A 25,628-nucleotide genomic window follows, 5' to 3' on the forward strand; every position below is an offset into this window, starting at 1 on the left:
CAGATAATGGCAAATTTTGTTTACCTAGAAAAATCTGTTATCCGCAATTTTTCTTGAATATTTCAAAAGCTATCGGAAAGCCATGATCATGAGACAAAAATGTTGGAAGATTGTCTCCAACACACCAATTAACATCCCACCCAGTGTTGCCCTCCAGAGGTCGTCGACATTGGTTTTGCAGCCGACGAAATAGAAACACACTAGAAAACCTCCCTCCCAAATAGCTGTGTCCCGATGGTGCCTGGGCGGCCTTTCGGGATCGCGTTTAATGTGCCCACAGTAAATCACTAATGATTTACAGCGCTTAATTTACGCCCGATCGGTTTTTTGTTGTTGCTTCGGTCGTGGCAAAACAGCCGGGTGAACAGGCAAAGCGTAAAACTGTCCCAAATTGTTGATCGAACGCACCACACCGCCGTCGAATGCAACACGAGCACCGGCCTTTTACCGATACGCGGTCAGCCGGTCTGGGGATGCGCTCGGGAGAGAAGAACACCGGGTGGCTTAACGTTTGGTCGCCGCACACAGTGATATATGAAAGAAGAAGGAATCGGTCCCGTCTAATGTGCACGAGAAGCATACGACGAAAGATGAAATGTCCCACTGTGTGTCTCTGTTCGCCGTGGACTTATTCATCTCCTTCCCGTTTATCAACACGCCATTAATAAACCACGCACCCGATGTGCAGGGAGCACTTTCTTCGGAATGCTTTGTGTGCGAGTGGCCATTGAAAGAGTCGGAGGCGCTCGATTTGGCTTTTGATCAAAAGGAAGAGGAACAAGGCGAACCTCTCCGGGCACTTTTTCCGTTCACTGCTGCCAGCATAAATACCTGTCACTTCTGTGCCCGCCACTCGTCACTTGCCTCCCAAAAAACATTCCACCATGCCTACGCACGATCATCGTCCGTGTAGGAATGATAAAAGGAAAACATGACAACCGACCCGTGTGTTTGAAAGGCTTTTGGCTGTCATGTTGGCTTCAGAATGACGCACGATCCTCGGTACGGGTCGGAAAAGCATGGCAGTGCTGTTTATGGTAGCCTGAAGTCCATACGTAATAAATATCGACGATTATGCCTAGGGTAGAACAGAGGTCTTTGGACATTGCAGGGGTTTTCCATCTTGAATAAACTTAAAACTGACCGATTATTGAGTTGAATATGAGATGCGCAACATACTCAACGGCTACAAACCCTGTACATGTGCCCGAACAACGACTAAAACACATCAGTTCCTCTTCAATTAGTTTAAAAATGGGTTTCCATAGGCAGTAAAAACACTCCATATGACGGACTGGAGAAGAATAAATTTTATTACCCGAAATTTAGACGAAAATCCTCCTGCGTACGGTTGCTAAAGGCTGGTCAGCTCTAATGGGGCTGATTTGGGAATATGCTAGAAGATTTCAACTCGGCTAGGTTATTCCAATGTCTAAAACCCATACACACGCAGGAAGAAATAAAAATGCTCGGAATGTGATAAAACCATCACCCCAGTGTATATATGAACAGCGCAAAACGCGCGAGATGGCTGAGCGAGAGTGCTCGAGTACGATCGATTCGAAGATACGATCAGCAAAAGGTCAACATATGCCGATAAATCGAACACGAATGGAGGTTCCTCGTCAGCATAAAAATCACGAGCATGGTACGCGTCCTTCCTCTCTTCCCCTCCCTTCTTCTTCTCTCACCGTTTTCCGTAGCCACCGTAATGGTAGCCGAGCGCGAGGTTCCGCGTAAAAGATCCGCGATAAGCCGACTCATTTAGCCGCTACACTTTTGTTACACATGCCAAACGGTTGCTGTTGTGGCTGCTGGTTGATCGGTTGCGCGTTCGACGGCGTGATTAGGCGGGAGCCCAAAACTGCGGGAGAAAGCGTACGCAAATCCTGGGCCACGGGAGTTGCTCGATGCTTTCAGGGTACGATAGCCATCAGCAACAACTGTTTCATGGTGTTGATAGGCTTGTAAGCAAAAGTGAGCACACGTGTGTGTGTGTGTGTTTGTTTTCTACTGATAACAGCAGATGCACACTCGTACGCGGGTTCGTACTTATTTACATAATAATTATCCCGCTTAAAGTCACCTTAAAGTCTCCCCCATGTTTGGCGTGGACTCAAGCTCCAACACGAAATGCCAAGCCAACGGGTAGTAAAGGTAGATTAGAAAATGTGACCAAACCAATATGCCGGCAAAGAAGCGGCGATCTCCGGGCGAACTCAATACGGCTTTCGACTATTTCGGTTGTTTCCCCCCGATAGGCGAAACACTAGACCCGGCTCCGAAGGTGGTAAAGTTTATTGCAGGTACAGGAACCGTCGGTCAGCCTCTCCCCATACCTTGGTTGACCACCACCCCTTATCTTGGCACTGGAGCTTAGATGCTTGGTGTAGTTTCTTTTATTTCCTCTCGATCGTCCTCCATGCCCCGTGCCCCAACAAAACCGACCGTCCGGGAGTGCTGAGGGCGAGGAGGAAATGATCGATCGCGGCAGGACAGCCAGGTAAGCCAACGGGAAGCCCGCCGGGGGTAAGGGAAGGGAAGAGAGAACCACCGAAAATGGGAGAAGCAAACCGAACACGGAATAGATAAATTTATTCGATTTATTTATTAGACTTATCTTCTTCGATTTTCTCTTTACGGCCCATTGCGTTCGGTTCGTCGCTTGCTTGACCGTTGGAATCCTTTCCGTCGAACCGTTTTTGGGGATGGGGGTTAGTTAGATGAGCTGGGTGTACTTCGGGTGTTTGGGTAAATTTAGGAGACAGTGAGCGAGCGAGTGGGGCCTGCTGGGGCGGTTAAAAAGCGTATAAAGCGACGACAAACGGATGGAACGATGGAACGAGAAACAAATACAGGAAAAGAAGGAAGAGAGAAAAAACGACGCTCGTGCATGTCGTTGCCGGATGCTGGGATAAGTTGTTTGTGCGTTTGTGTTTTATTTCTGGTTGTATAAAATTACCGAACGAAACCGCCACACCACCCCTCTGCGTCGGCTGTCCACTCGGAGCTGTTCTTCATTTGAATTCCGCTCGCTCGCTATCACAGACCGCCACGCCATCATCTCACCCTTGCAACTATGTCATTAAAGGCAATGGACTATTGGTCAGCGATTTCCCCGGAGGGGGAGCACAATGAGGGAGAGAGTCGTGGGGAGCGACCTGAGTGCTATCGAATCGGGTAGGTATTGGGTATTTTAATGAGTATGGCATTTTAAATCCAACCCAAGCATCCAACCAGCTCCAGGGAGAAGCTTTAGATGGTTTGGGGAGAAAAAAAATCGGGGAGCTTCAAACTGTTGGAGGCTGCTTGAGAGAGATAGTGATAAAGGCTGGAGGAACGTAAGGGGTAAAGATTTTGCCTCTCTGAAATGCGCGCGGTGCGGTTATCTTTTCGCTTTTCTCCACCTCATTGATCACGTTTGGCTTCTTAATTGGAATTCCAAAACTGCTCAAATTCAACACTTTTACCGGTGTAATAATGTGTTTTTTACTGAGCTGGCTGCTATTGAAGATTCGCTTTGGGGAGATGAGCGCCTTGGTGGAAGATGTTGGTGAGCAATTAGAAAAAAAGACATAATTGTTTGAGTTTTTTAATTAATGGATGTATTATAACGGGCTGATTGATATCATTTAAAGGATTCATCTGTTCATTTGAGAGGAGTCGTTGATGGTTTCCATGGGAAGGGAATGGTAGTTCTTCTATCGTCAGGGCATTTAGAATTGGGATAGCTGGTTGTCAATTTACTCTACCTAGTACTCAAGTCAATATTTTCGTGTATGATAACAAATCTGGGCCAAGTCGTCAGTGCACATTTTCCATGGCGCCAGATATATTATTTGTAGATGAGCTGCTAACGACTACAGTTTGGCTTGCTACTTAGCTGACAGTCCCAATTTATTCTTTCGTCCAGGGAATTCTGGTGTTGAGTAAGTTGGAATTCACAAGATTTTACGAGTTCCACATTGTTTAAGCCGCTAAAAGGCTACCTCCACTCCGGACGTCACAAAGTGGAATAAAACAAGCAGCTAATTGAATAAAATAGCACATGAACAATCATTTCAATCACTACACCCATATCACTTTCTTCAATTCAATAAGGAAACAATTGCAAACAGGGGATCATTTTTTACCGGCTCCGATCCTCAACATACTTTGGCACCTACTTTCGGCCCAAACATTTGCATGCTTTTGTTTTGACCCCCCCGCTCTAACCCAAACACCAGCCTCGAATTAGAAAGGAGCAAGCCCATCGAGCTCGTCGCGGCACTAGACTAGACGAAATTTGAACCGATGATTAATTGAAATTTAATGTGCATGAACTACAGACAGCAGAGCACAAAGACTTGGAGCTACACGAAGCGTTTGGAAAATTAGTTGTTTACTTTTTTATTCGTTCATCCACTTCGTCACACACAATCCGACGCTGGGTGGGATGGGTGGCTTAGTTGGTACCCGGGTCGTTGTTTTACGCTATTCCTGCGAAACCTTTTACTTTTTCACTCGATACCCTCCTGTTTTGGAGCAATGGAATCACGCCTAGGAATATAGTTTCGGCTGTGGTTTTCCGTCCAGCGATCGATATTATTATTCCCATGTGTACCGGGTAATACGAATTTAATTGAGATGCCCAACACTCTATCTCTCTCACTCTCAGTCTCGCAGCAAACACTTTCCTGTGTTTCAATGTGTGAAGGAATTGATATGTATGGTTCGTCTGGTACTTTAAATTACTTTTCAGTTCTAGAAAATCAAGAAACAACGTGGTCCAAAAAAGAAGCGAGAGCCAGTAAATGACCACAACTGAACCAGGGTCGGTTTCAACTACAGCCCAAGTTACCAAGACAGCAAGTGTAGAGAAAAACGGGGGAGAATCCACGCAGACACAATCCACAACCATTAAGCAAAATCCACGTGAATCGAGCTGCGGGAACAATTAATCATAAGAAATAAGTCCACTCACTTGCCCTCCCGGCGTCATGACACGCAGTACGCAGTCATACCCGGCTTTCCAGCGGGCTTGGTAGGGAAAAGACGGACACGGGCAAACCGTTCAATCATACCACCACGACTTTACTCGTCGTAAGTATGTTTTGATAGTTTGATGGGTTAGCTCAAAGGGACAGGAGAAATTGAGGTTTCTTCAAGAACGAAACGAGCGAGTGTGGAGGGTACCATTCTAAAGAGATTGTAGATTTTTCGGTTAATGTGCTATTGAACTACTTAAAAAAATGAGTAATGATGCTTTAGTTGATTGCCCCGACCGGTGGACGGTGTGGACCATCTCACCTGCCTGCCAGGAGTCACCGAGAGAGAGAGAGAGCAGGAACATGAGGATTAGAATTATTCCCAACCTGGAACCTGGAAGAAGCGGATTATTAATTGATCGCTCCATGATGAAGATTTGTTTTGCTGCCCAGGTACGGCGCAGCAAACAGCATGATACGATGTGGCTACTGCGATGTTGATGAGGCCATCACCAGGCCGAAGTGGGCCGGTGAAATATGATTGAGCATGGGAATGACGCCACCGACTCACGTATGCGGTGCTGTGTTTACTTTGTTACAAGAAGAGGATTTGTTTGGAGGATTCTTTTATTCCCTCTGGAGCACCATTTGTGTAATTGAACCTTTGTTAGCAGCAGTTTGATTGATGTTTAAATGAACGAGCTATTAGAATTAGCCACAAAACCGATTGTTACGTTGTTTAATGAGCTGTTTTTAATTTAAACTCACTCAAACACATCTGTGTTGTGCCTTACACAATTACACAAAAATGGGCAGGAATTTCCCTGACAAAAGCATTCGGCTTTCGGCTTATCGTGACAGCTAATTGTCATCGCATTGTGTCGGTTAAATGGTCCGATTCATTCGGGAACATCGGTAGCGACCATCCGCGATGTCTTCAGAAGCCACGAGAAGGACAGAAATGGCCCAGCGAAAGAAAGCATCGGCACCACCCCACCGAGCTGTCGTTATGAACCGTTAGCATCCGTTTGAAGTGGGCAGTAAATTTTTATGACACTTCTGAATCTGTTCTGAGCTGCTGTCGCCCATTCCATGCCGACGGAGTCGTACATCGATATGGATGATTTCTCGGGAGCGTTCCAAAGGAGGCTTGCACAGATTACTGAAACGATACTGTTAACGCAAATGGTAGCCCACTATTGGTGGGTCTGGTGGGTGAGTTTTTGCAGTGGAATATATGCAAAATAGAGCATACCGGAGCTTGTCATAATTACGCTGCAGCGAGCCCGTTTTCCTAAACGCTAAACCAAACGTTGGATCGGTTTCGGGGGGTTTTTTTTGGCCAAGATTTTACATAAGAGACACGGCAGGCAAGTCTCCGGACACCGCTCTTCTCGTGGTTCGATGCAAAAGCCAGTCAAATTACCCTCCAACACGAGCGCATAAACGGGCAATCGAGGTGAAATAAAGCTCGAATTAATGAACTGCTGTGCCATCGGTGTCTCTCTCTCTCTCTCTCTCTCTCTCTCTCTCTCTCGCTCCTTCGTTCCTTCCAGGATGCCAGCGCGTTAGTTAATTTCTTAGAGATACACAACAAAATAAAATCAGCACTGGGGTAGTAGCTTTCACCACCACCACTCATTCAGCTCCCCCCTTTTTGCAAGTCCAGTCCCAAGCGACTCGGAATAGATATCGGTGGGTTTAATCGCGAGAGCAATGATTTTTAAACCGGGTGCCTCCTGTATCTTGGTGCTGGGGATGGAAGAATGTCGGCATGGGGTGCAACGTCTTGGACTCAACAACTCCCCGTGCTGCTGGTGTGCGGATTGGAGCCAAGAAAACAGATTTATTAGCATGCGATTTTCATGCAAATTTTTGGGAGTTTTATTCATCGGTTTTGTTGGTGTTGGTGAGCAGGGATGGGATGTTTTGGGGGTGATTTGTACGCTTATTCGTTGCCTGGTGCCTTCTTTTATACGCTGAGCTTATACATTCTTGCCTCGGTCTGTCTGTCGTTTAACTACGTCTCGAGCTTATTTCGAGACTTATGTTTAAGAGGTACATGATGGTTGGATGTTTATTTTGATTTTTATTTCAATGCCCCACAGCATTAGGTGTTGGAGAGAATTTTGCTCATAAATAGCAAGTTAATGGTGATGGTGATTAAAAATAAAAACATCAATATTTGAGTGATAGTCTATCAACAAAAATTTTCATGATTGGTTGAACCTTACTGATTCAATTCGTTTACCTACTAGTATAAACCAGACTCTAATTACCAATAACCGTTTTAACCTTTTTTCAAGCAGCTGCTCGAATCTACCGTCATGGTGGGAATTTTCTTTTATAGGTTCTCAGCAGAAAGCAATCGTGTAAGTTCTTCCACCACAAACGTAACAAGCCATACGAAGTAGCTGTTGTTAGTTATTCGTTTCTTAATTTCAAAAATCTCCCACTGCATAGATAAAAATGCCACCGAAGTTGTGCCCCCCGGAAAGGGGTTTTGAACTGTTTTCTATCCATTCTTAGTCATCCAGCAACTAATTCCATTCTCCTCTTGCTTGTAACGCTACAACTACTCAAGAATGCCCCAACTCACCGGCGCACCAGATCAGCTTCCAACTTATCCCGTACGCCCGTACTCACGGTTCGTGCCTTGCACAGGTTCCTCCCTCCTTTTATCGCGACCGAGCTCGCGCGTCTTATCTTGTCCATCAATCAAACGCTTACCAAAGAGGTTCATTGCAATCGCTACACTGCCCAGGTTTTAGCCCGGCGTAGCTTTATGCTACCCATTCCCATTGGCTGTAGTCAGTGTGTGTTCTTGCTTTCTCGCTGCCTTCCCTCCAACTTTTCGTCTTCAAATTCTGGACCCGGGTTCGGGGTTTGGAGAGCAGTAATAAAAATACATTTCTTCATCCGAGTGCGGCCCAACTCCATTTGCTTCTGCGTCTCGTGCAATCGTTGCCCCTAAGCCATTGCTCCCGAATTATCATCCTCCAAATGCGATCGATCGATTGAGGTCCCGATCGTAAGCCGTCCCTGACCGTCCAACAAATCATGCCCGGCGAAGTAGAGTTTGCGGTAAGTGAAGCTTGTACATGATGGATACCGGATCGATCGTGATGGCGGTGGTATGATTAATACAAGTAAAATGATTCCCTTCAACCGACCCGATAATGCAAAACACATATTGTTCGGGTTTGATCATTAGGTTTCGATCGTTTGTTTTTGTCTCTCTCACCCTCTCTCTCTCTCTCTCTATCCACGCCACATTGAAAGGTCAAAGTACGTCCCTTTAAGGCTTCCATGATCTTTCAGGGAAAGCTTTCTCAACGCAGAATTTAGCACTTACCCCGGTGCAAACAGCTTCACCCATAATTCTTCATTTGCGAACACATTGTCATGAGCCGTTCCTGACCTAAAAACCCGAAGCACAACCGGGCCCTCCCTAAGTCCAGCGCTTAGGTCGTACAAAACGTTGACCCGGAGGGATCCGCGCGAGCCGAGCCCAGCAGGGTGTGAAATGTGTGCGAAATTTCATCGGCCTAGAGCTAAAGGCGTGATTTTTTTCACCAACTCAGCACCTTTCCAATTCAATCGGGGTCCGTTGCAGGTTCGTTCGCTGGTTTCGGGTCTGTCATCTTCGCCACTTGTTTTGTGGAAGGGGTTGTGAGGGTCCAATGTCTGGAAGCAACCACCAAGCACGGCGTTAGCTGGTGACTCTCCCCGATGACAGCGCCACTCGGTAATCACAGGGCTTGTGTTGGGGAGAAGCCTTCGCTCCAACGACCGTTTTTATCAAACTTCTGCCATTTCATTTCTAATCATTGTAATTATTAGCCTCTGGTCTTCCCGCGTAGAATCGGGAGTTCATTCTTCGACTGGCGGTCACCGATCCGAATCTCAGAATCGCTCGCACAGGTACTTAAGCTAGTGTTGCTTTTAATGTTAAAGCTATTCGCTTGGGTTTTTTTTTTTGTTGTTGTCTGGATGAATCCTCCTCGGGAGGGAACTCTAATGAAGAAGGGGTGTGAGTTGCTGCATCATGGCGCAGATCATCCGTCCGGCCGGGGTTGGAGTTTTCTGGAGGCGCCAGCGTATAACGGGCGTTTTGGTCGGAATGTTACGCATGCGTTGAAAGCCTCCCGGGCCCGGTTCCAGGCTACTGATGAACTTGACTTGATAGCCGGGGGTCGTTGTGACGTCTTTTGTTCGCGTAAGGTGCTGACATTTGGTAGGTCAACACGGGAACGCATCGTTGGGCTATAATTTGATCTCGATCGTCGGAAAAGGGTGTTGCTCTCTCGTTGTAGTCTTAAGAGCGATCGAAAAAGTGTTCTTGCTCAATAGGGTATTTCATTCCGCCGATCAATTCCTTCCAATTTCTAAGTCGTGAAATCTATCTGTCTCTTGAATTGTGCAATTTAATTGTGAGCGTAAAGTACGTTTAACTCCATTTCACGAGACACCTGATCGAGATTGATTGCATGTGAGAGAGTAATAAAATTGACCGGCTGGACCATGGGACGTCTCCAACAGTTAAGCAACGTGATTGCTGAAGTACTCTGGGAAGGTTTTATGTTTATGCTCTCCCTGTGGTTACTTTTATTCTCTTACGGGGTAAAGAGACTCAAAGAGGAAAGACAGACATAGCAATGCCTTTAATTAATTTTTAAGGCTTCAATCGATCGTTTCAATGTCCATTTTACTGAAGCTTGATATGTTTCAGGATTTCTAGCTTATTTTGGAGTTGAAGCTGTTTAAAGTTTTTCCTTATAAAGACTATGTATCAATACTTAAGACATCGATTAGTATAACTGCTAATAGCTTAGACCTCGTACTCAAAAAATTCCATACTTCGAGTATTTGTCGCAGTTTGGCTATTTTTCAAAATTTCCTCTCTTTCTATCCCAAAACTCGTCAGCGCCCAGAATACCGAGAGTTTCAAAGTAAGCCAAACAGCAAGTACCCTCGGGTTCATTGTCAAGACACATTTTCGGTTTCGTCGATAGCACCGAAAACGCCCAGTTCCCGCGCCGAGTGTCAAGAAAATGACTGATGACTGTGTTCGGAGCTTGTTTGGCAGACGATTGGGTACGGATAACGACGGAATGGACCCCACTGACGAGGGCTTCACCTGGTGGTGTGGGGAGAGTTCGTCGGGGGCACTTGTGTGTTTGCTGGATGTTTAGTTTGATTGATTTTTTACTCTCCCCACGGCCGTGGGATAGGATTGTCCACTTCGGTTGTGGGGAGCATTGAGAGGATTACTTTCGCGGGGCGTAGACGCGAGGTCCAACGAGTCGGTGGACGAATGGACCAGCTTGATGGTGATCGGTGATCGTAAAATTGTTCCTTGTCGCAGTTGAAACAGCACGCGATTACAAGACTTTGGGAGTGTTTTGTTGTGGTTGGGTAGCTGACCTCGACCTCGATTTTGCAATGGGAGGAAAAGGCTTTTTCTAAAACCCTGAGAGATATATCATGTTGACCTCTGTCTATTGAACGGGAGGTAACCCTTCGAGAGCCTTCAAAATTGCAAAGAATAAGGTGACTTCACACCTGCAATTGTCCCTCGCGTATTGGGTGGAATATTTATTACTTTTGCTTTTTAAAACTCTGCTCAATCTTTCTTCACTGAACACAATCGGTACGGTGCCGCTTCAAAGTCACGCCACGCGATTCGATTTCGTTTTCTAAACATCTGCCGTATCTGTGGTTTCGCTTTCATCCTTCCAACACGAGAAGACCCTTTCGGGAGGATTTCTCTTTCATAACACGAGCGCTCGATCGCCTCAAGATCGCAATTCGATCACCTCGGCAGCAAGTTGATGTTGAATTTTGTTTAAATTGAAAGTAAACTTGCTGTACTGTTTGGGCTGTCTGGTCCAAACTGGCGTTACTTAATGTCCGAACCCGCAGACGGTCCGGACGCCGGTGGAGTGTATTAATCAAAACTGAAGCGTATCTAATTTCCGAAGAAAAACTCTATTTAGCTCGTGTACCGTTCGTGGCAGACGAATTTGGGGAGCAAGCGCAGAGCCCCGAGAAAGAGGCCTCACAGGCTACTTGCTCTACCAGAGCAATCGTTTTATGCAATAAGCTAGTAAACAAAAAGCCCCCGAAAAACGCTATTTGCAGACTCCGCGGAAATGTGTATAGCATTGAAAGGCCTCCCCAAATGCCAAATAATTCGAAGCAAGTAATTCGGTGCTGTATAAACAAGAAATTATTCACGCTTTCACGTGCGCACGTTCACTCGCTCGATCACTCGATCAGTTGAGCGCATCGTGCTTCTTGCATTACACTTTTTGCTTCCTCCCGTATCCGGATATTACTCTTAAACTTCATTTAAAATTTCAATCTCAATTTCTATGTTCACCCAGACGCTCTGCCGGCTGTGGCGTCTTCGTACTTGAAGGGACCGATTAGTTTCACTTTCATGCAAAAACCGAAGCATAAGCCGTTTTTTTGTGGTAGATCGAATGTAGGCGCGCAATGACCACCCGTAAGTCTCGCAGTCGTCACCCTGATTGGCGACGCACACGGCACGCGAATCGCGGTGCATTTTCCTGTGTCCCTGAAAGACCACGAACCCAACAATCCAGAGTCGGGTGTAAATGAAGCTAGTTAAAAAGCACTCCATCTATGATAGCCTCCAATTATGCTTTCTATGCTGCGCGGTATGCTGGGCCGGCCAGAAAAAGGGGCAATTGTTATGCTCGCACGCTCGGAGAGCGGGGCAAAAACGGTTTTCTAAACAAATTGACAGCCATTTTTCTACCCTTCAAAAGGGAACAAGTGGCGATCACCGTCATTATCCGGGCCGCTTCAGCATACTTGTGGTCATGATCGTCATAATCGGAGGGCCATCTCCCCCCCCCCCCCCCCCCCCCTTGATGTGTTTGTGCCTCCGATGTCGGGTGGAGTGAAGTGGGCACTTTTACCTGGAACAGCGTCCCGCTCATCTTGCAATTCACCCTCCGAAGGAACGGTCACTTTCCTTCCACAACGACTCCCGGGGGGCAATACAATAATGGCATTATTCTTCGGTGAGGCTTTTCATGATCTACGACCTGTGCTTCTTCGGTGGCGGCTGGCACCACCGGTCATGGTCGTCATCCAGCCACTCCGGCGAAAGAGAGAGAGAGAGAGAGAGAGAGCAAACGGTATCGGTAGCAGCTGAGTAATTGATACAAATGTGGCAAGTCATCATCATAGTTTTCGATGGTCGGTGAGTGGCTTCAACGTTCCAGTGCTTAGAACGCAAAAACGGTGTAACGGATCCTGCGCGAGGCAATCGCAGCACTTGGTTTCCTCGCCCTCTCTCTCTCTCTCGTTCTCTTAAGGAGGAGGTTAAAAGTATGTTCAATTATTGTAAATGAACCCGAAAAAGAGGTATGGCCGTCACCAAGGAACGAGGCACGAGGAAGAGAAAATGTATGTGTATGTGTGTGTGGGGGTGGGGGCGGGGGGGGAAATTATTATTTCTATTAACGCGAACATCGAGGCGCTCTGTAATTATGGTAATCCATTTCTGTGGCCACTTAAGCTCGGCCACACTGAGCGCGATCCGGGAATGCAAAGAAGAGGGGAAGGAAAAACAGACAGCCAAGTGATTTTCGGTGGGAATCCAGTGCGTTTACTTCGAGTTTACATATAGATTGTTTTTTCTTTCACTTTTCTTATTTTGCGTTCATTTTTTCTTGTACAGTTGCAGTCCCTTTCCCCAAACGGGGCATCGTCTAATGGTAACAATCATTAGAAGGGTACAAGGCGATGTGACATATTGAGAAGGGTTTCCACCGGATTTGTTTGCAGAGGAAGCACACAAGGTTAATTAACGTCAGTGTTTTCTGATTTCAATTCGGTTATGGACAATACGGAGCAACAACAATAAACAAACAAAAAGCTGAATAACGCGAAGGTTGTCGAGTTTGATTTATTTTCAAACGCTAGAGCGCCCGATCGGCAAAATTTTGCCCAGCGGAAATTACAATATTTAATTGGTTCGATTTCCATCTCGCTGATAGCATCAACTGCAGGTATAATTCAAAGCAACAAACGAGAAAAAAAAGTTTGTTTTAGGTTTACCTCAACAAACTGGTTTTTATAAAATAATGATTCATAATACGTTGTAGATTCAGCTAATTTCTGTAGAATTGTTAAACTCATATTTAAGAATTTATATTTAGCTGGTTGATAATACAACTATGATTCTATTTGATTGAATACACAAATAAGTAAATCAGGGTTCTCATTTACGAATGAATTATGTCGAATGAATTATCGCTTGAATGAACTCAATGAACTATTTATAAAGTAATGCACTAAATGGATGAACAGGACACGATTCATAAAAAGACCACACAAATTAAGTTCTTTCACGATCGGTTCAAGTTTATACAAAATTTCCACGACACAAACACAAGTAATGAACACTCAGTCAGTGTAATTTATTCGAACTTTCTCCCACCGTCCTACAGTCGGTAATCAGCCGTGTTTTAAACGATTTATCGTGGAATATTTATTCCTTCCTTTTGCATCCGATCCGAGCGAGCACACGGGGTAATAAACAAAGCCCGAAATTAATCTGTAACTAGAAATACCTCTAATGTTGTCCAATCTGTTGCTCTTGTCCTTTCCCTTGCTTCGTTGTTTGATTCTCATCTTCGCTTCATTCTGTCACTCGATGTCGATCTCCTTCCTCGCCCGATCGACCCAATAGAAAATAATCGAAAATAATAAACCCAAATTAGACCGAAACGTATGCATGCGAGCAACGTACGACTTCGGATAGAGCAGCAAGAAACACAAACAACTCTTACCGTAACTGTCAAGAATTAAAACCCAAAAGACCGAAGACCGAAGAAATCCAGCTAACAGGTCGAAGCTGGATCGGCCACAAGAAAGGTGAAGGAATTTTACATGTTCGTTACCAAATGGTCACACTCGCGGCCCGCTAGATCCCCCGGGGGGGTTTTTTTTCAGAGGGCACCACTTTTCTAGCCTTCGGGCCCGCATCCCTTCTCTACCTATGTTGTGCATGTGTCATTTACCAACCGGATGATGAAAATCGAACCCGTGGAGGAAGCGTAGAGACCAGTAATTAAAAAATACAGAAATAATAAATAAAGCAAAAAAACATGCTAGGTGGGTGCTAGATGGTGGTGGTGAAAGGGGAAGAGGGCACTGAGCATACTACACCAAGGGGAACATCACCGGACATCATTTTTATGCTTATGGTACAAGAGAGAACGAGCGCGAAGATAGAGCTCCTGAAAGAAAGGCCTAGCCAAACACACAAAAACAGAACGCAACCAACGCCCTATCCCACGAGGGGTGAAGATCGGATGATATGGGGACGGTGCGACGAGGGTGGAAAACTGGTTCCAATAAATTTCTCGACCAATATTCTGACCAAAAACCGATAGGTACGATTATTATTTCGTATGCTTCGTAAGATCGCCTGTTACGCCTCGGCCAGTCTCTTTCACCCTCCTGCAGGCTCTAGCAGGATCGATGTACGCTTCGGTTTGCCGGTCATCTCAATTTTTGGCCTCTGTCTTCTCTTTCTCGATTGCGCATTCTATTGCACGGTGCGAGTCTGGCGAGCCCAAGGGACAGGTATACGCAGGTATACGGCTCTAAGTTAGCCGCGGTCGTCTGCCGTTTGCTAGGAGCTTTCTCAATAAACCGGGTCGTCGATCGATGGTTCGGGGCGAACGAGGAAACGAGGCACCAAGCAAGCAGAAGAAATTTGTGCGGATGAGAGCACAAGAAAATAGCTGTCATAAATTGAAGCTACCTTTCTCTATTCTTCCCGTGGGTCTTCCTCCACAGGGTTTCTTCCCCTCTGCTAGCTTAAAATCCCTGAGATCGCGAGTTGCTCGAGCCTAAATACACGCACGCAAATGATATGCATGCACGGAAACGATTAAACATTTCGTGTTGCTAGCGTACAAAGCCTGGACAGAAGGCAAGAAAGGTATGCCTGCTTTGATTTGCCAATTTTCTGCTTGGGTCAAAAGCTTCCAGATCGCATTATTTCGAGACAGCGAAATGCAAACAGATGATAAGAAAATTTGTGTTGTGTGTTTATCTTTAACAATGGTCATTTATTAAACAAAAAGTATACATGATTTTCTTTCATTTTGGTTAATGGTTTCTCCTTTACAAAGCAATATTAATGACATCAATTACCATGCTATCCTCAAAAAAAACCCGAGCAGGTGAACATCGCATTCAAATTGGGGATAATTGATTCAAATGGGTCGCTCATCGTTTCGCTGCATTCGGGATCCGGCATTTGACAAATTTGCGCCCTCCCACATGTCCACGGTTGCAGTGTAGCCGATCTCATACGATCTTCGAACAGCACGATCGCGCTCCACGCGATGCTAAATGGGCTTTCTTCGCTTCACCATACAAAAGACTTGCACAGGGGTGTAAGCGATGAACTCGGCTCGCGACGCTGAAAGAACTTAGGACTCAGAATTTGAGCATTTCATTGTTGTATTTGTCGGTTGACATACGGCTAGATAGGTATGCTAAATATTTTACGATGTCATTTTCCAACCGTCTGTAAGCAAGGTGAATTTATCGTGGGTCATTACGGATGGCCATCGCGTCACAGTTCGATGCATGCAGCCGAAATGTGTCAAAGCGTGCTTAGGAAGCAACAACTTGCATGGGGGAGTTTGGTGAAGGAAAGATTGCTCTTTGTTTGTCAGAGTGGTAGGTCATCCTTTCTTTAAGATGATTAGAAAGAATTAGAAGCTTCCAGAAAATAGATAGATCCGGAACAAACTGGACTTTTCCTTGAAAACTTACATGAAATGATCGAATCACTTAAAAGTGTTTTACCAAGAAAAGATCTCCCTTCGTTACTCTTCGCGTGCAACTTTAACGTTCTCGTACAGCTCGCAGCGAGTAATGTACGCTCCCAGCAACATATTTCAAACGCCGGTTTATTCTCAAACGCTCTTAAATCCTCACCACACGCACCACGCTTCAGTCCGGGCTGATTTTAATGAGTTTTTTCCCGAAACAAGAACACCCAAACAACTCCCTCGACGGTGGTGGTTGTGGTGTCGGTGTTGGCCTGTTTCTCACTCCTAACTGACTGTCACTCAAGATCCTCACATTTGGCGGCGATAAAACGCTGCGCAAGCAGGAACGCACGAAGCAAACGAACGAAACTGAATCCCTACCGGCACTGTTTGAGACGCTGTTGAGCATGTGACGAATTGCGGTCATTAAAACGGCTGGCACCCTCCACCAGCATACAACTGCAAGTGCACCAAGTGCTGTGCATGCAGATGTGTGCAGCAAGACAAAGCAACGCACCCGAACTAAGCGCTAGAAGACACAAAATGTGCACCAAAGCGCAACGCCGCCATTCGGATCGGCAGAAGAGGGAGAGAAACTGAAGAATTCATCCTTTGCCTGTTTTTTCTTTCTCGGACCGTTTTGCGTGGGCCGTCGCTTGTCGCTGTTTGCCGCAGAATATTGCCTGACTTGTGTTGAGGACGGCAATGCGTGCAATGATCAACCGTCGGTACGGATAGCAATCAACCGGAAAGAAAATAAATCATTTTCACTGGACTGCTAGAAGGACCGAACGGCAAAAAGGGAGGAAAAGCGAAGAGGGTTTCGATCCTCAAAAATCGACATATTGGCGTTGAAGAAGAAAGACTTTCCTTGTCTCGTTGTCGGCGGTAAAGAATGCCGTCGCTTATCGATGTTTAATGACTGTGATGAGTGGCAAGTGCACTGTTGTTTCCCATTTGGTTCCGCTCTCATCCGCAAAGGGATTTGCTTTGGGTAGAAGAGGGAAGGCAGACTGCCATCCAAGAAGGATATATTGTGACCTCAAACATTGACCATTTTACGGTGTGCAAACAGTCCTACAGGGGTTTCTTTGTTTTCTCATCGATTAGGGTGATGATGAAGAGACGGTCCTGGTGATATTGAGAATTGGCGAGAGCGATAGGAAGTACTCTAAAATAGTTGGCAAACATAGCTCGGTTTTGCTTGTTTGGGACATTGTTTACTGTCATTTTTTCTAGTCGTCTGAAAGGACATTTTGTCCCACAAAAAATGATGATTGGAAAATGAACATCAATAAATTTTAAAAATACTGTTAATATAGCAATAAATGATTTAAATGATTGAAATGAAAACCTAAATTGAAAAGCAATATCATAAGATAAAATACATCGTCTAGAAACTTGCTCAAAATCCATATGAAGAAATATCGATCGAATAAAAAAATGAAGAAAGACTTTTAGAAAAGAAACGAAAGGCTTCTGTTATGATGCAACAGGAAAAAACACAAATATTATAAACACAGATGAAAAGTGCAAGACGTTTAATGTTAAAATTTCCTCTTCTGAAGACCTGTTTTATCCATCCGATTTAGATTGACTTCACCTGCACCTACTCGACAGCAACCCATATCGTTCTATGACGCTATTTTTAATCTCTCCAAAAATGGTTGCACGCGTGTATTACTGACAAAGACCGTAAGGTGCACGTACATATAAAATCAGAAAGGCACACCACACACCATGAGACAGATGAGCGAAGAGGGTGCCATAAACGATGTCGATATCCCTCGATCTTTGTATGATCGCCGTACGTGACACAGTGGCAAACGCTTTACTTACGCATGGACGGGATCCCTTTGGGAGGGATAGAAACCATTAAGGGGCAGTGCTGTGGTGGTTTTAGAATTTATTGCACACAGATCGTGCCTGGTGCGAGAAGCCAAGATGATTTTAAGAAGAGAGCATGTTGCTTCAGTATGAACACGATTTTGCTACTCATACAAAAACAAGCGTATTAATCTATTAGTTTATTTTAAAACGTGGAGAAAAGCAACTTTTTTCTCTCATTCTTTCCTTTTCCGCGTGAAAAGCGTTACATTTAATCGCACATAAATCGCACCACAACCAGCATGAAACCATTCTTTGCTTGATTGCTCTCCCCACCAGCGTTGTTTTTTTCTTAGCTACAAAATGCAAACGATTAACACATGAACAAAAAAATCGATTAAAACCCAAAATTGCATTCAGCGGAAAATCATAACAGTCTCTCCCCCCCACGAACTTCCTTGGCGCCTAGACCGACTAGACGAAGACGAAGAGGAAATGGGAACAAATTTCAATTCAAACCCAAATGCAGAGGAAAAGCATAAAGAAAGCCAGTGGTAAAAACGCGAGTGTGATTGAAATCGGTTCGCAAAATGATAGGAAACGGATTCTCGCCCAACGTGCAACTCTGTTTCGTGATGAGAATCTGCAAAAAGATTGTTTTTTTTTTTGCTTCTCGTAGAATGATTTGAATTGGCAGTGAAGTACAACAAAAAAAAATCTTCGCCCTCTACATAGAATGGGGTGGTGGGAGAGCAACAACACGATAAAAAAAACATAAACAAATTAACAACCACCCGGTGCGCGAGGTGTGTAATCATAAAATAAACGATAATCGAACGCACACCGAGCAATTGAAATTGGAAAACTGCCTCGATGTGTATATGTTTTTTTCTGTGTCGAGTCTGGGTACTGTGAGAACTTGCCCCCGAGAGAAAAAAAAAAGAGGCACGGCATAAGAAGAGGGGGTAGGAAAATACTTCCTGCCCCCGAGTAAAATCGATTCCGGAGCAGCTCCCGTATTGTTCGATAAACAATTTAATAATTACTCCATAAACACCACACTACAGGGCGGGCGAGCGAGCGAACGTGAGAGAGTGAGAGGGAGAGAGCGATCGAGCAAACCTTCATTGATTTACACTGGTACAGCAGGGAAAGCTCATTGCCACCCCCGAAATGATTCCATTGTTCGTTCATTTCACAGCCAGCCAGTTTGCGGAGATTGATCAGAGCATAATTTATGCTCATGCTGGGCCGCGTACGAGGCTTCAACCTGAGCTGATGAGAATCTTTTATTTCCACGATTTTCCACACTACGAACGATCACGTCGATCGTTTGGGCTGTTGGCTGTAATTTCTCCTGCTTACGGGCATGATCGTTTCCACTGGCCACTCATCTCCCATCTAATTTCGGGGGATGGAAACTCCCACCTGGAACAAAACACGACAGGCGCAGCAAACAAGTCTCAGTGGCAGAGTGAAAACAATGGCAGAAAAACGGTTCCTGACGGAGCGGAAAAATAATTTGATTAATCAAACCATTTAACCCATGATAAACGGTGCAGTTGAGCCTCCCAGTTTTTTTTTCTCCCCCACCCCTCCCGCTACCATTTGGGGTGGCGCTTGCTTAGCCTTCGAGCCCCCTCGTAGAGGGTAATTGTTCGCTGCAAGTGAGCTTGGGGTTTTGAATATCATTTTTTCTATTCTGTGCTGTATTTCCTTTTTCCCAGTTCTTAAGCATTTATCGCGTTTGGCCGTACGGATGCTTAAAGCATTCGACTGTTGCGTCGGGTTTGGAAGCTGGTTTGGGAAAACTGTTGTATTGTTTTACTTACCCCAAGCCAAACGGGATCTTCTTGGCGGGAGCCGTGACGTGAATTAGTGCGATTAGGGGAGTTTTTCTCGAACGAGAACTTTGAACTCATCGAGGCCTAAGGAAACTGCTAGACGACGTGGTGGGCGAAACAATTGTAACAATAATTGCAAAGTGATTACCAATCGTCGATTATTTACTTCCGCGCCAAGCGAGACTGTTTAATGTTTGGGAATGAGGCCCAACGGGCTAAGGGAAGCTTCAGGTAAGCGAAGCACTTGTGTCTACAAAAAAAAAACCAAAGGTAAACGAGTTCGCGATATTACACAAAACGGTTAACATTCGCACGGTCATTTCATAATTCCTGGAATTAGTTCAATTTATCGACCAAAAACTCCAAGCCATCATCGCTCGAGCTGCACCCGGACCCGAACTCTGTCCATCCGTTTTGGGTCCTCCGGTTTTTTTTTGTGCCTCGCTGAAGGATTTTTAATAGCCAATCTTGCTTGCTTTTTACTGTCCTTTCTGTGTTCCGTTGTTGCCGTTACCTAGCAACGTGCCCAACGTACTGAGCCTTCCACGGTCGGGTAGTTGTTGTCTTTCTTCTCATTCCTTGCAGCCTCCTCGCAGCACAGCAACCGAAATGTGTGGACCTTCCGGTTCGTTTGCTATGTCCTAATGTCCTTCCTTTTCGGGCTGTTGGGATCGAATGATCGGCTGGCTCAACACAGACTGTTGCTATTTTTTTCTGTTTCATGTTTTTTGTTTTCGATTTTATTTCCGAAGCGTTGCCTTTGCTGTGATCATCAATTATGACTTGCCTCACGTACGGTCACGCTGTCCCTGTTCATTCTGGAGCTGGTTTGCGATATTGCAGAGCCTAACTTGTCTCTCTTGCACAGCATCTGGAGGAATTTGTACGCACACTTTTCGTGTTCGTACGTGTTTCTTGTTTCATTTGGCTGTGCAGCAGTGCGTCATATGATATTTTGTTAAATTATTGTCTCTAGGAACGGTCAGCTTTTAATTTGGAGTATATATTTTTTTGCAAAAGAGTAAAAATAGGTCAACTAGCTCAACATAAAGCATAATGCATTTACAATAAGTGGAAAATAGTATTGAAAATGGTCAGGGATTAATAATTTCAGCAATATTTTTATAAAATTAAAGGATTTAATGTCTTCTTTTTAAAATTTTCCTAACCAACCGATTCCTGCAACCCTTTTTGTAATTATTTATCATGACTCATTGTAGCGAGTCCAACCTGGTCGTTTCACATACATAAAAAAATGAGTCATAATGAATTCCAACCTTATGATTCATTAGCTCCCAGCACCTACCAAGCCGTTTCAACTACAATTTAAACTTTCCTTAACATCACATTCCTTGATTTTTGAAAGAGTTCAATTTGGATTATTTCCCCCCGGCCAATCTTTCTGGCAACCGCTTCTGCAAGGACATCAGGTAGCATGGCAGCAAAGCAACTGAAACGTGGAGATGGGAAGCTAGAGCGAAAATATGTGCCCCACATAAAACCCTCGACCATTTGCCGCCTTCGGAATGAAGCGATTCCGGTATCGGGGGTTTTGCACTGTTTATATGAAGCAATCTAAATTCAATTTTCCATTTTGAACCGTTTTCGTTTTCCTTTCCAAACCGATTCTTATGTTGGCTGTGGCTGTTATGGTTGCTCGTCCGGGGCCGAGCTAGCTGTGTCCGGCTGCGAAAGAAAGAAACGGGTGGCCGAATATTTGGGACCAAGGCCCGGCATGGCTCGATGGACCATTGATTGAAGGACAAGCAGTGTTTTTGCGCCCGTTGTTACAGCATGCGAGCATGCACAACAAACGGTTTTTTGTTCTCCCGGTGGGGTTTTATTATATATACTTTTTTGGTTTGGCTCTTGCAGCTCAAGTCGAGTCGATTGAATCGCAGTTTTCGATGCCCGATTTCGGGCTTTTCAAATCGATCGCTGTGAGTACAGAATAAAGCGAGCGCGCCTCGTGGTTCGTTGTTTGTTCCTTTCTGGTGGGCTGGGGAGAATATGTCCCGAATGGTTCATCCGTATGCATAATTTAAGCGCATAAGTGTGTGCGTGCTTCGTGTTTTTTTCCTTCGTCGTGTGAGAAACGATATGTTTGTGCTCAACATTACACAAGGTATGCGATTCTCAATTTGCCGTTCTGATACCGATCGATGTCCATTCAGCATGTTCAATTTTGAAATAACATCCGACTGTGGAATGCGCTGTGGAATCTTAATGAAACTCCCAAATGCGCCCAACGGGACCTGCTTTTTCATTTTAAGTCCCGGGTAGAGCCCAATTTTTGGTCCATTTCGATATGATTCTTTAAACAATAAGACTTGGTGGAAATCAGAAATCTAAAGCGAAATTAAACCGCCTAGAAGCGCCTCACTCACACACAGTCTCTATCAACATTCACACCTCGTACGCGCTTAATTACTTATCGTCATTCTTCTGTCACACGTCGTCGGGTACGTGCTTCGGCAGGCCACTTAAAAACGCTCATAAATGTCACCCGTTGGAAGGCAGCACCCGAGAAGCCGTTTGCCGTCTTTTATTGCCGGCCACCGGGCATGGGAAGTTACGGACATGAGTTCCCAGCTTGTCGTTTCACTGCCTGGTACATGATGCATTTTTACGGGTTTTTTCTTTTCTGCTGCGACCGTTCATTACGTGTCTTATTTCGGGTACGGTTTTATGTTGTTTCATAAACTGTACCACCGTGGAAGCGTTAGCGGAAACTATTTTATCTTTCCCAAGTGCGAAGAACGATGGCTTGGAAGAGGCATAAACGGATAGAATTGTTTTTCCGAAAGAGAGAGACTTATGATGTTTGCTAAATATTCTTCGAGAACGAATTGATGAGAGAAGACGAACAATGAACCAATCTCGTTGCAAATAGCTGCAAACGATGCATCATTATGAGGATAAAACACTTTATTTAACGAGTAACGATTTCGACTTATCGTTCTCCTTCAATGTCAATGCCAACCAAAGTCTCCCCAAAAACTGCACCATCTCCGTCACGTTCTCAGCCATTCTGTCTCAGCCAATGCGTTCTTTGTTCTTGCAAAAGCAAGGTCCACTTCCTCACCGACCACTTCCTTGCTTCCTGCGAGGGCTTAAATAAACAATTACGATAGGAAGTGAACGCATTACTTCAAACTTTGGCTCATTTATTCGCGCTCGAGTTTTGGGGCCGCCCGTGCGTGAGAAAACAAACAGCAAATCGGCCATCCGCCGACGAATCAGCCGACCGTTTATTGTATGAGTAATTAGCCATTTGAATAATTAACGCACATAGTAAGAAGAGGAGCGTGTAAGCGTAGTTGGGCCCGTCTCAAAAATATTCAAACGCTGCTTCGTACTGCAATCTTCAGTAAGAAGAGAATGGCTTGTGAAGGACAAAGAAGCAGGCGTTGTACAATTAGAGGAGGAAGGGAAGGTGTGTGTGAGAGAGAGGGGTGACGAAGTGGAAGCGGAACTGACGTTGCTTTAGTTAACCTTAATGCTAATATCGATTTAAACAGTGGGCTTGTGAGTACATTTCTGGCCTGTGAGTACGAGGCAATAAACGCCCAGAAAGCAAACGCACCGAAAACGAGATTCAGAGCTGAAAACTAATGCTTTATTATTATTGCAGTCTGCTAAATAGACTTATTAATTTATTATGTAAATGAAATTTTAAAACTAAAGTAAACAAACACAAATTTTGGTTTGATTTAATTGTGCTTCTGATTAGTAATTCGCGAAGAAAAAGAAGCGTTATAGGGCGTTACAGAGCTACTATAGTGTCAGCTGTCAACTTTTGCTTCGATGCGTTTCCCGCTAGGTGGCGTTAGAAGCTTAGTAGAGATTTTCAATCGAAGCGATCTCTTTGTCTATATAAATTGCTTCAACTACTAAAATCTTCCTTTTTCTTCCTTTTGTTGCAGGAATCGTCTCCAACCCTTACGTTAATATCATCAAAAGTAAGTATCTATCATCCACTGGACAGCTTCAAACTCCGAAGTTGACACATTACTCGTCTCGAATCACATCACTCATCACACCTTAAAACAAACTACAAAACAAACACTAGCGGCATTCCGTTCACCGAAATATGGTTTACCCCCAAACATTCCGCCACTATTTACTATTGTCCAACCCATTTTTAAGGCCACCAACAACAGCAAAAAAGAATGACTGTCATTACATTTCCTCATTAAGCTTTGGCGTGGCTTGCCCGGACGATGTTCTCTGTGTTTTTGAGGGTTTTTTGACGCTCATGATCGTTAATTTACTCCTCTCGGTTCGCTGCGTTCGATCGATACGCATAGTACAAGTGAAAACGCACACCCAAAAAAAACTAAATGTAAACCCTCACGATAGAGAAAAAAACGCCACAAGACGCCTCAAAACAAGGAAAAACGGCAGAAGAAGTGAGCTGTAATAATCATAGGTATGTACGTACGGCTAATCTCGGCACCATGAACACCCTCCGAAAAATTAACCACAAAAACAAAAGCAAAAGCGAAGGGCTTACGAAACGGCCAGACCATGCTTGACACTCGCGGAACCGGAAAGTGTGACTCTTGGAGTACCCCCGGACACTCCCAAATTCCTCTCCTACTCCGGGATGGAGCCGTGTTCCGATCAACGCTTGCGCCGATGTACGCATGATTATAATAATCATATTCGTGGCTAATCACTTTTCCCCCTTGTTGCGCGGTGCGCGCTGTTATTATCGGAGTGTAAGTATCTTGAATGTGTCTCCTGCCGCAATTGCGACCCCACGCTCGTGGTCTTTGGAGATCTTCCTATCATTACCCTGCTTTTTGTTTGTCTGTCTCTCCAAATGGGCCGGACATACACAAAAACAAAGAAGGAGGTTGGTAGTGATGGTGGACTTAGCGAAATGATTTAGTTCGAGTATCTTGGCCCGCAATCGTAAGATCACGTGCAGGATGGGTTGGACGAAAAGTTACTTCTCAACAAAAGTCTCTGACCTAGGATATGTCTCACACGACAGAAGAACAGAACAAGAACAACTTTGGATAGATAGATTGACTTTTGAAGAATTCTGCCCAGTCTGGGTAACAAATAATGTATTTTCGATCAGTCTTGGTCTGTCGCAGGAGTTTACGATACAGCTCTTCGTCCTGAGGATTCGTCTAAACCAAGCAATATTTCAGACATTGTAGAGGTCACATCAATTCCATCACTCCTCTGTTGATGTGGATGGCTTATACCTATTTTATAGACTAGGTGTCATTGCCCTGTGTCATTCTCATGACGTGACCAGCCTACCCCGCTGGTGATTCTAATTGGCCTAGTGATTCTAAGGACCTATTTATTCTAATAAGCTGAACAATATTGAAGTCTGAGATTCTTCTTCTCAAACTAGGCTAAGAGTTTGCGGGTATGAAGACTCCAAATATTCTATACAGTTCCAGTTTTGTTCGATATAGATCCGTCCGAACAATAGCATATAATTTGTCGGAATTTTCTTTTTATTAGACACATTTTGACAATGTCATCCAGCATATGCTAGATCACTCTTTGTCAACTTGCCGCTGCCTTTAACCATTTTCGACGGAATATGTAGGCCTTTTCCTTCAAACGTCTCTCTTAGGCGGAAACTTTTCGACCCACCTCGTAAAATAGTTCAAATTTCAAACTCTCCTTCTCCTTTCTTCCACTAAGCTTGCGTTGCCCAAAACAAGTCAAACCGAAATATTGGAGACGAAGCAAAACAAGCGGCCGGCCAAGAGCATCGCAACAAAGAAAGTTGAAATTAGATACCTTCGAGCGCGCCAACGAGTGCGATTGCGTTTGCGCTAGCATGCTCTGCCGTCGCTGTTGCTGTTACGTTGCGAAGTTGCGCAGCACTGACTTCCCTCTCACCGACAAACTCACATCTACAGCCACACACACACATTGAGGCCCGAAAAGTGTAATTAGTTTTTGTCATTAAATCTAGATTTGAGCGCAAGATTGATGTGCTTTTTCGGGTATTTCGGCGCGCTGCTTTTTTGTCTTTCGAAATGATCGTCGCCCGCTTGTTTGGCTTGCGTTTCTTGTTCGCTTTTTGTCGCGCTTCACGATTTTCACGGTAGGAAAGCCCTCCCTTCCCTTTCCCAACCCAACCAGTACTTTTCTTTAACCAACATGCGGCCGTATCG

The 25,628-nt window shown here is 44.8% G+C and overlaps 1 protein-coding gene across 9 annotated transcripts in view; it reads left to right on the top strand.

Annotated features, from left to right (window-relative positions):
• Positions 1-25,628, top strand: part of LOC118513809 (voltage-dependent L-type calcium channel subunit beta-2-like) — a 106,480-nt gene that overhangs the window by 20,981 nt on the left and 59,871 nt on the right. For all 9 annotated transcript variants that reach the window (XR_004906511.1, XR_004906512.1, XR_004906513.1 and 6 more), the window contains exon 3: positions 23,400-23,435. Coding sequence is in view for 4 of the 9 variants with exons in the window: in XM_036060034.1 (XP_035915927.1) it covers positions 23,400-23,435 (36 nt within the window). In the remaining 5 variants the exon portion in view is untranslated. The remainder of the gene's footprint in view (positions 1-23,399; positions 23,436-25,628) is intronic.

Source organism: Anopheles stephensi, chromosome 3 (genome assembly GCF_013141755.1).
Source record: "Anopheles stephensi strain Indian chromosome 3, UCI_ANSTEP_V1.0, whole genome shotgun sequence".
Taxonomy (NCBI): domain Eukaryota; kingdom Metazoa; phylum Arthropoda; class Insecta; order Diptera; family Culicidae; genus Anopheles; species Anopheles stephensi.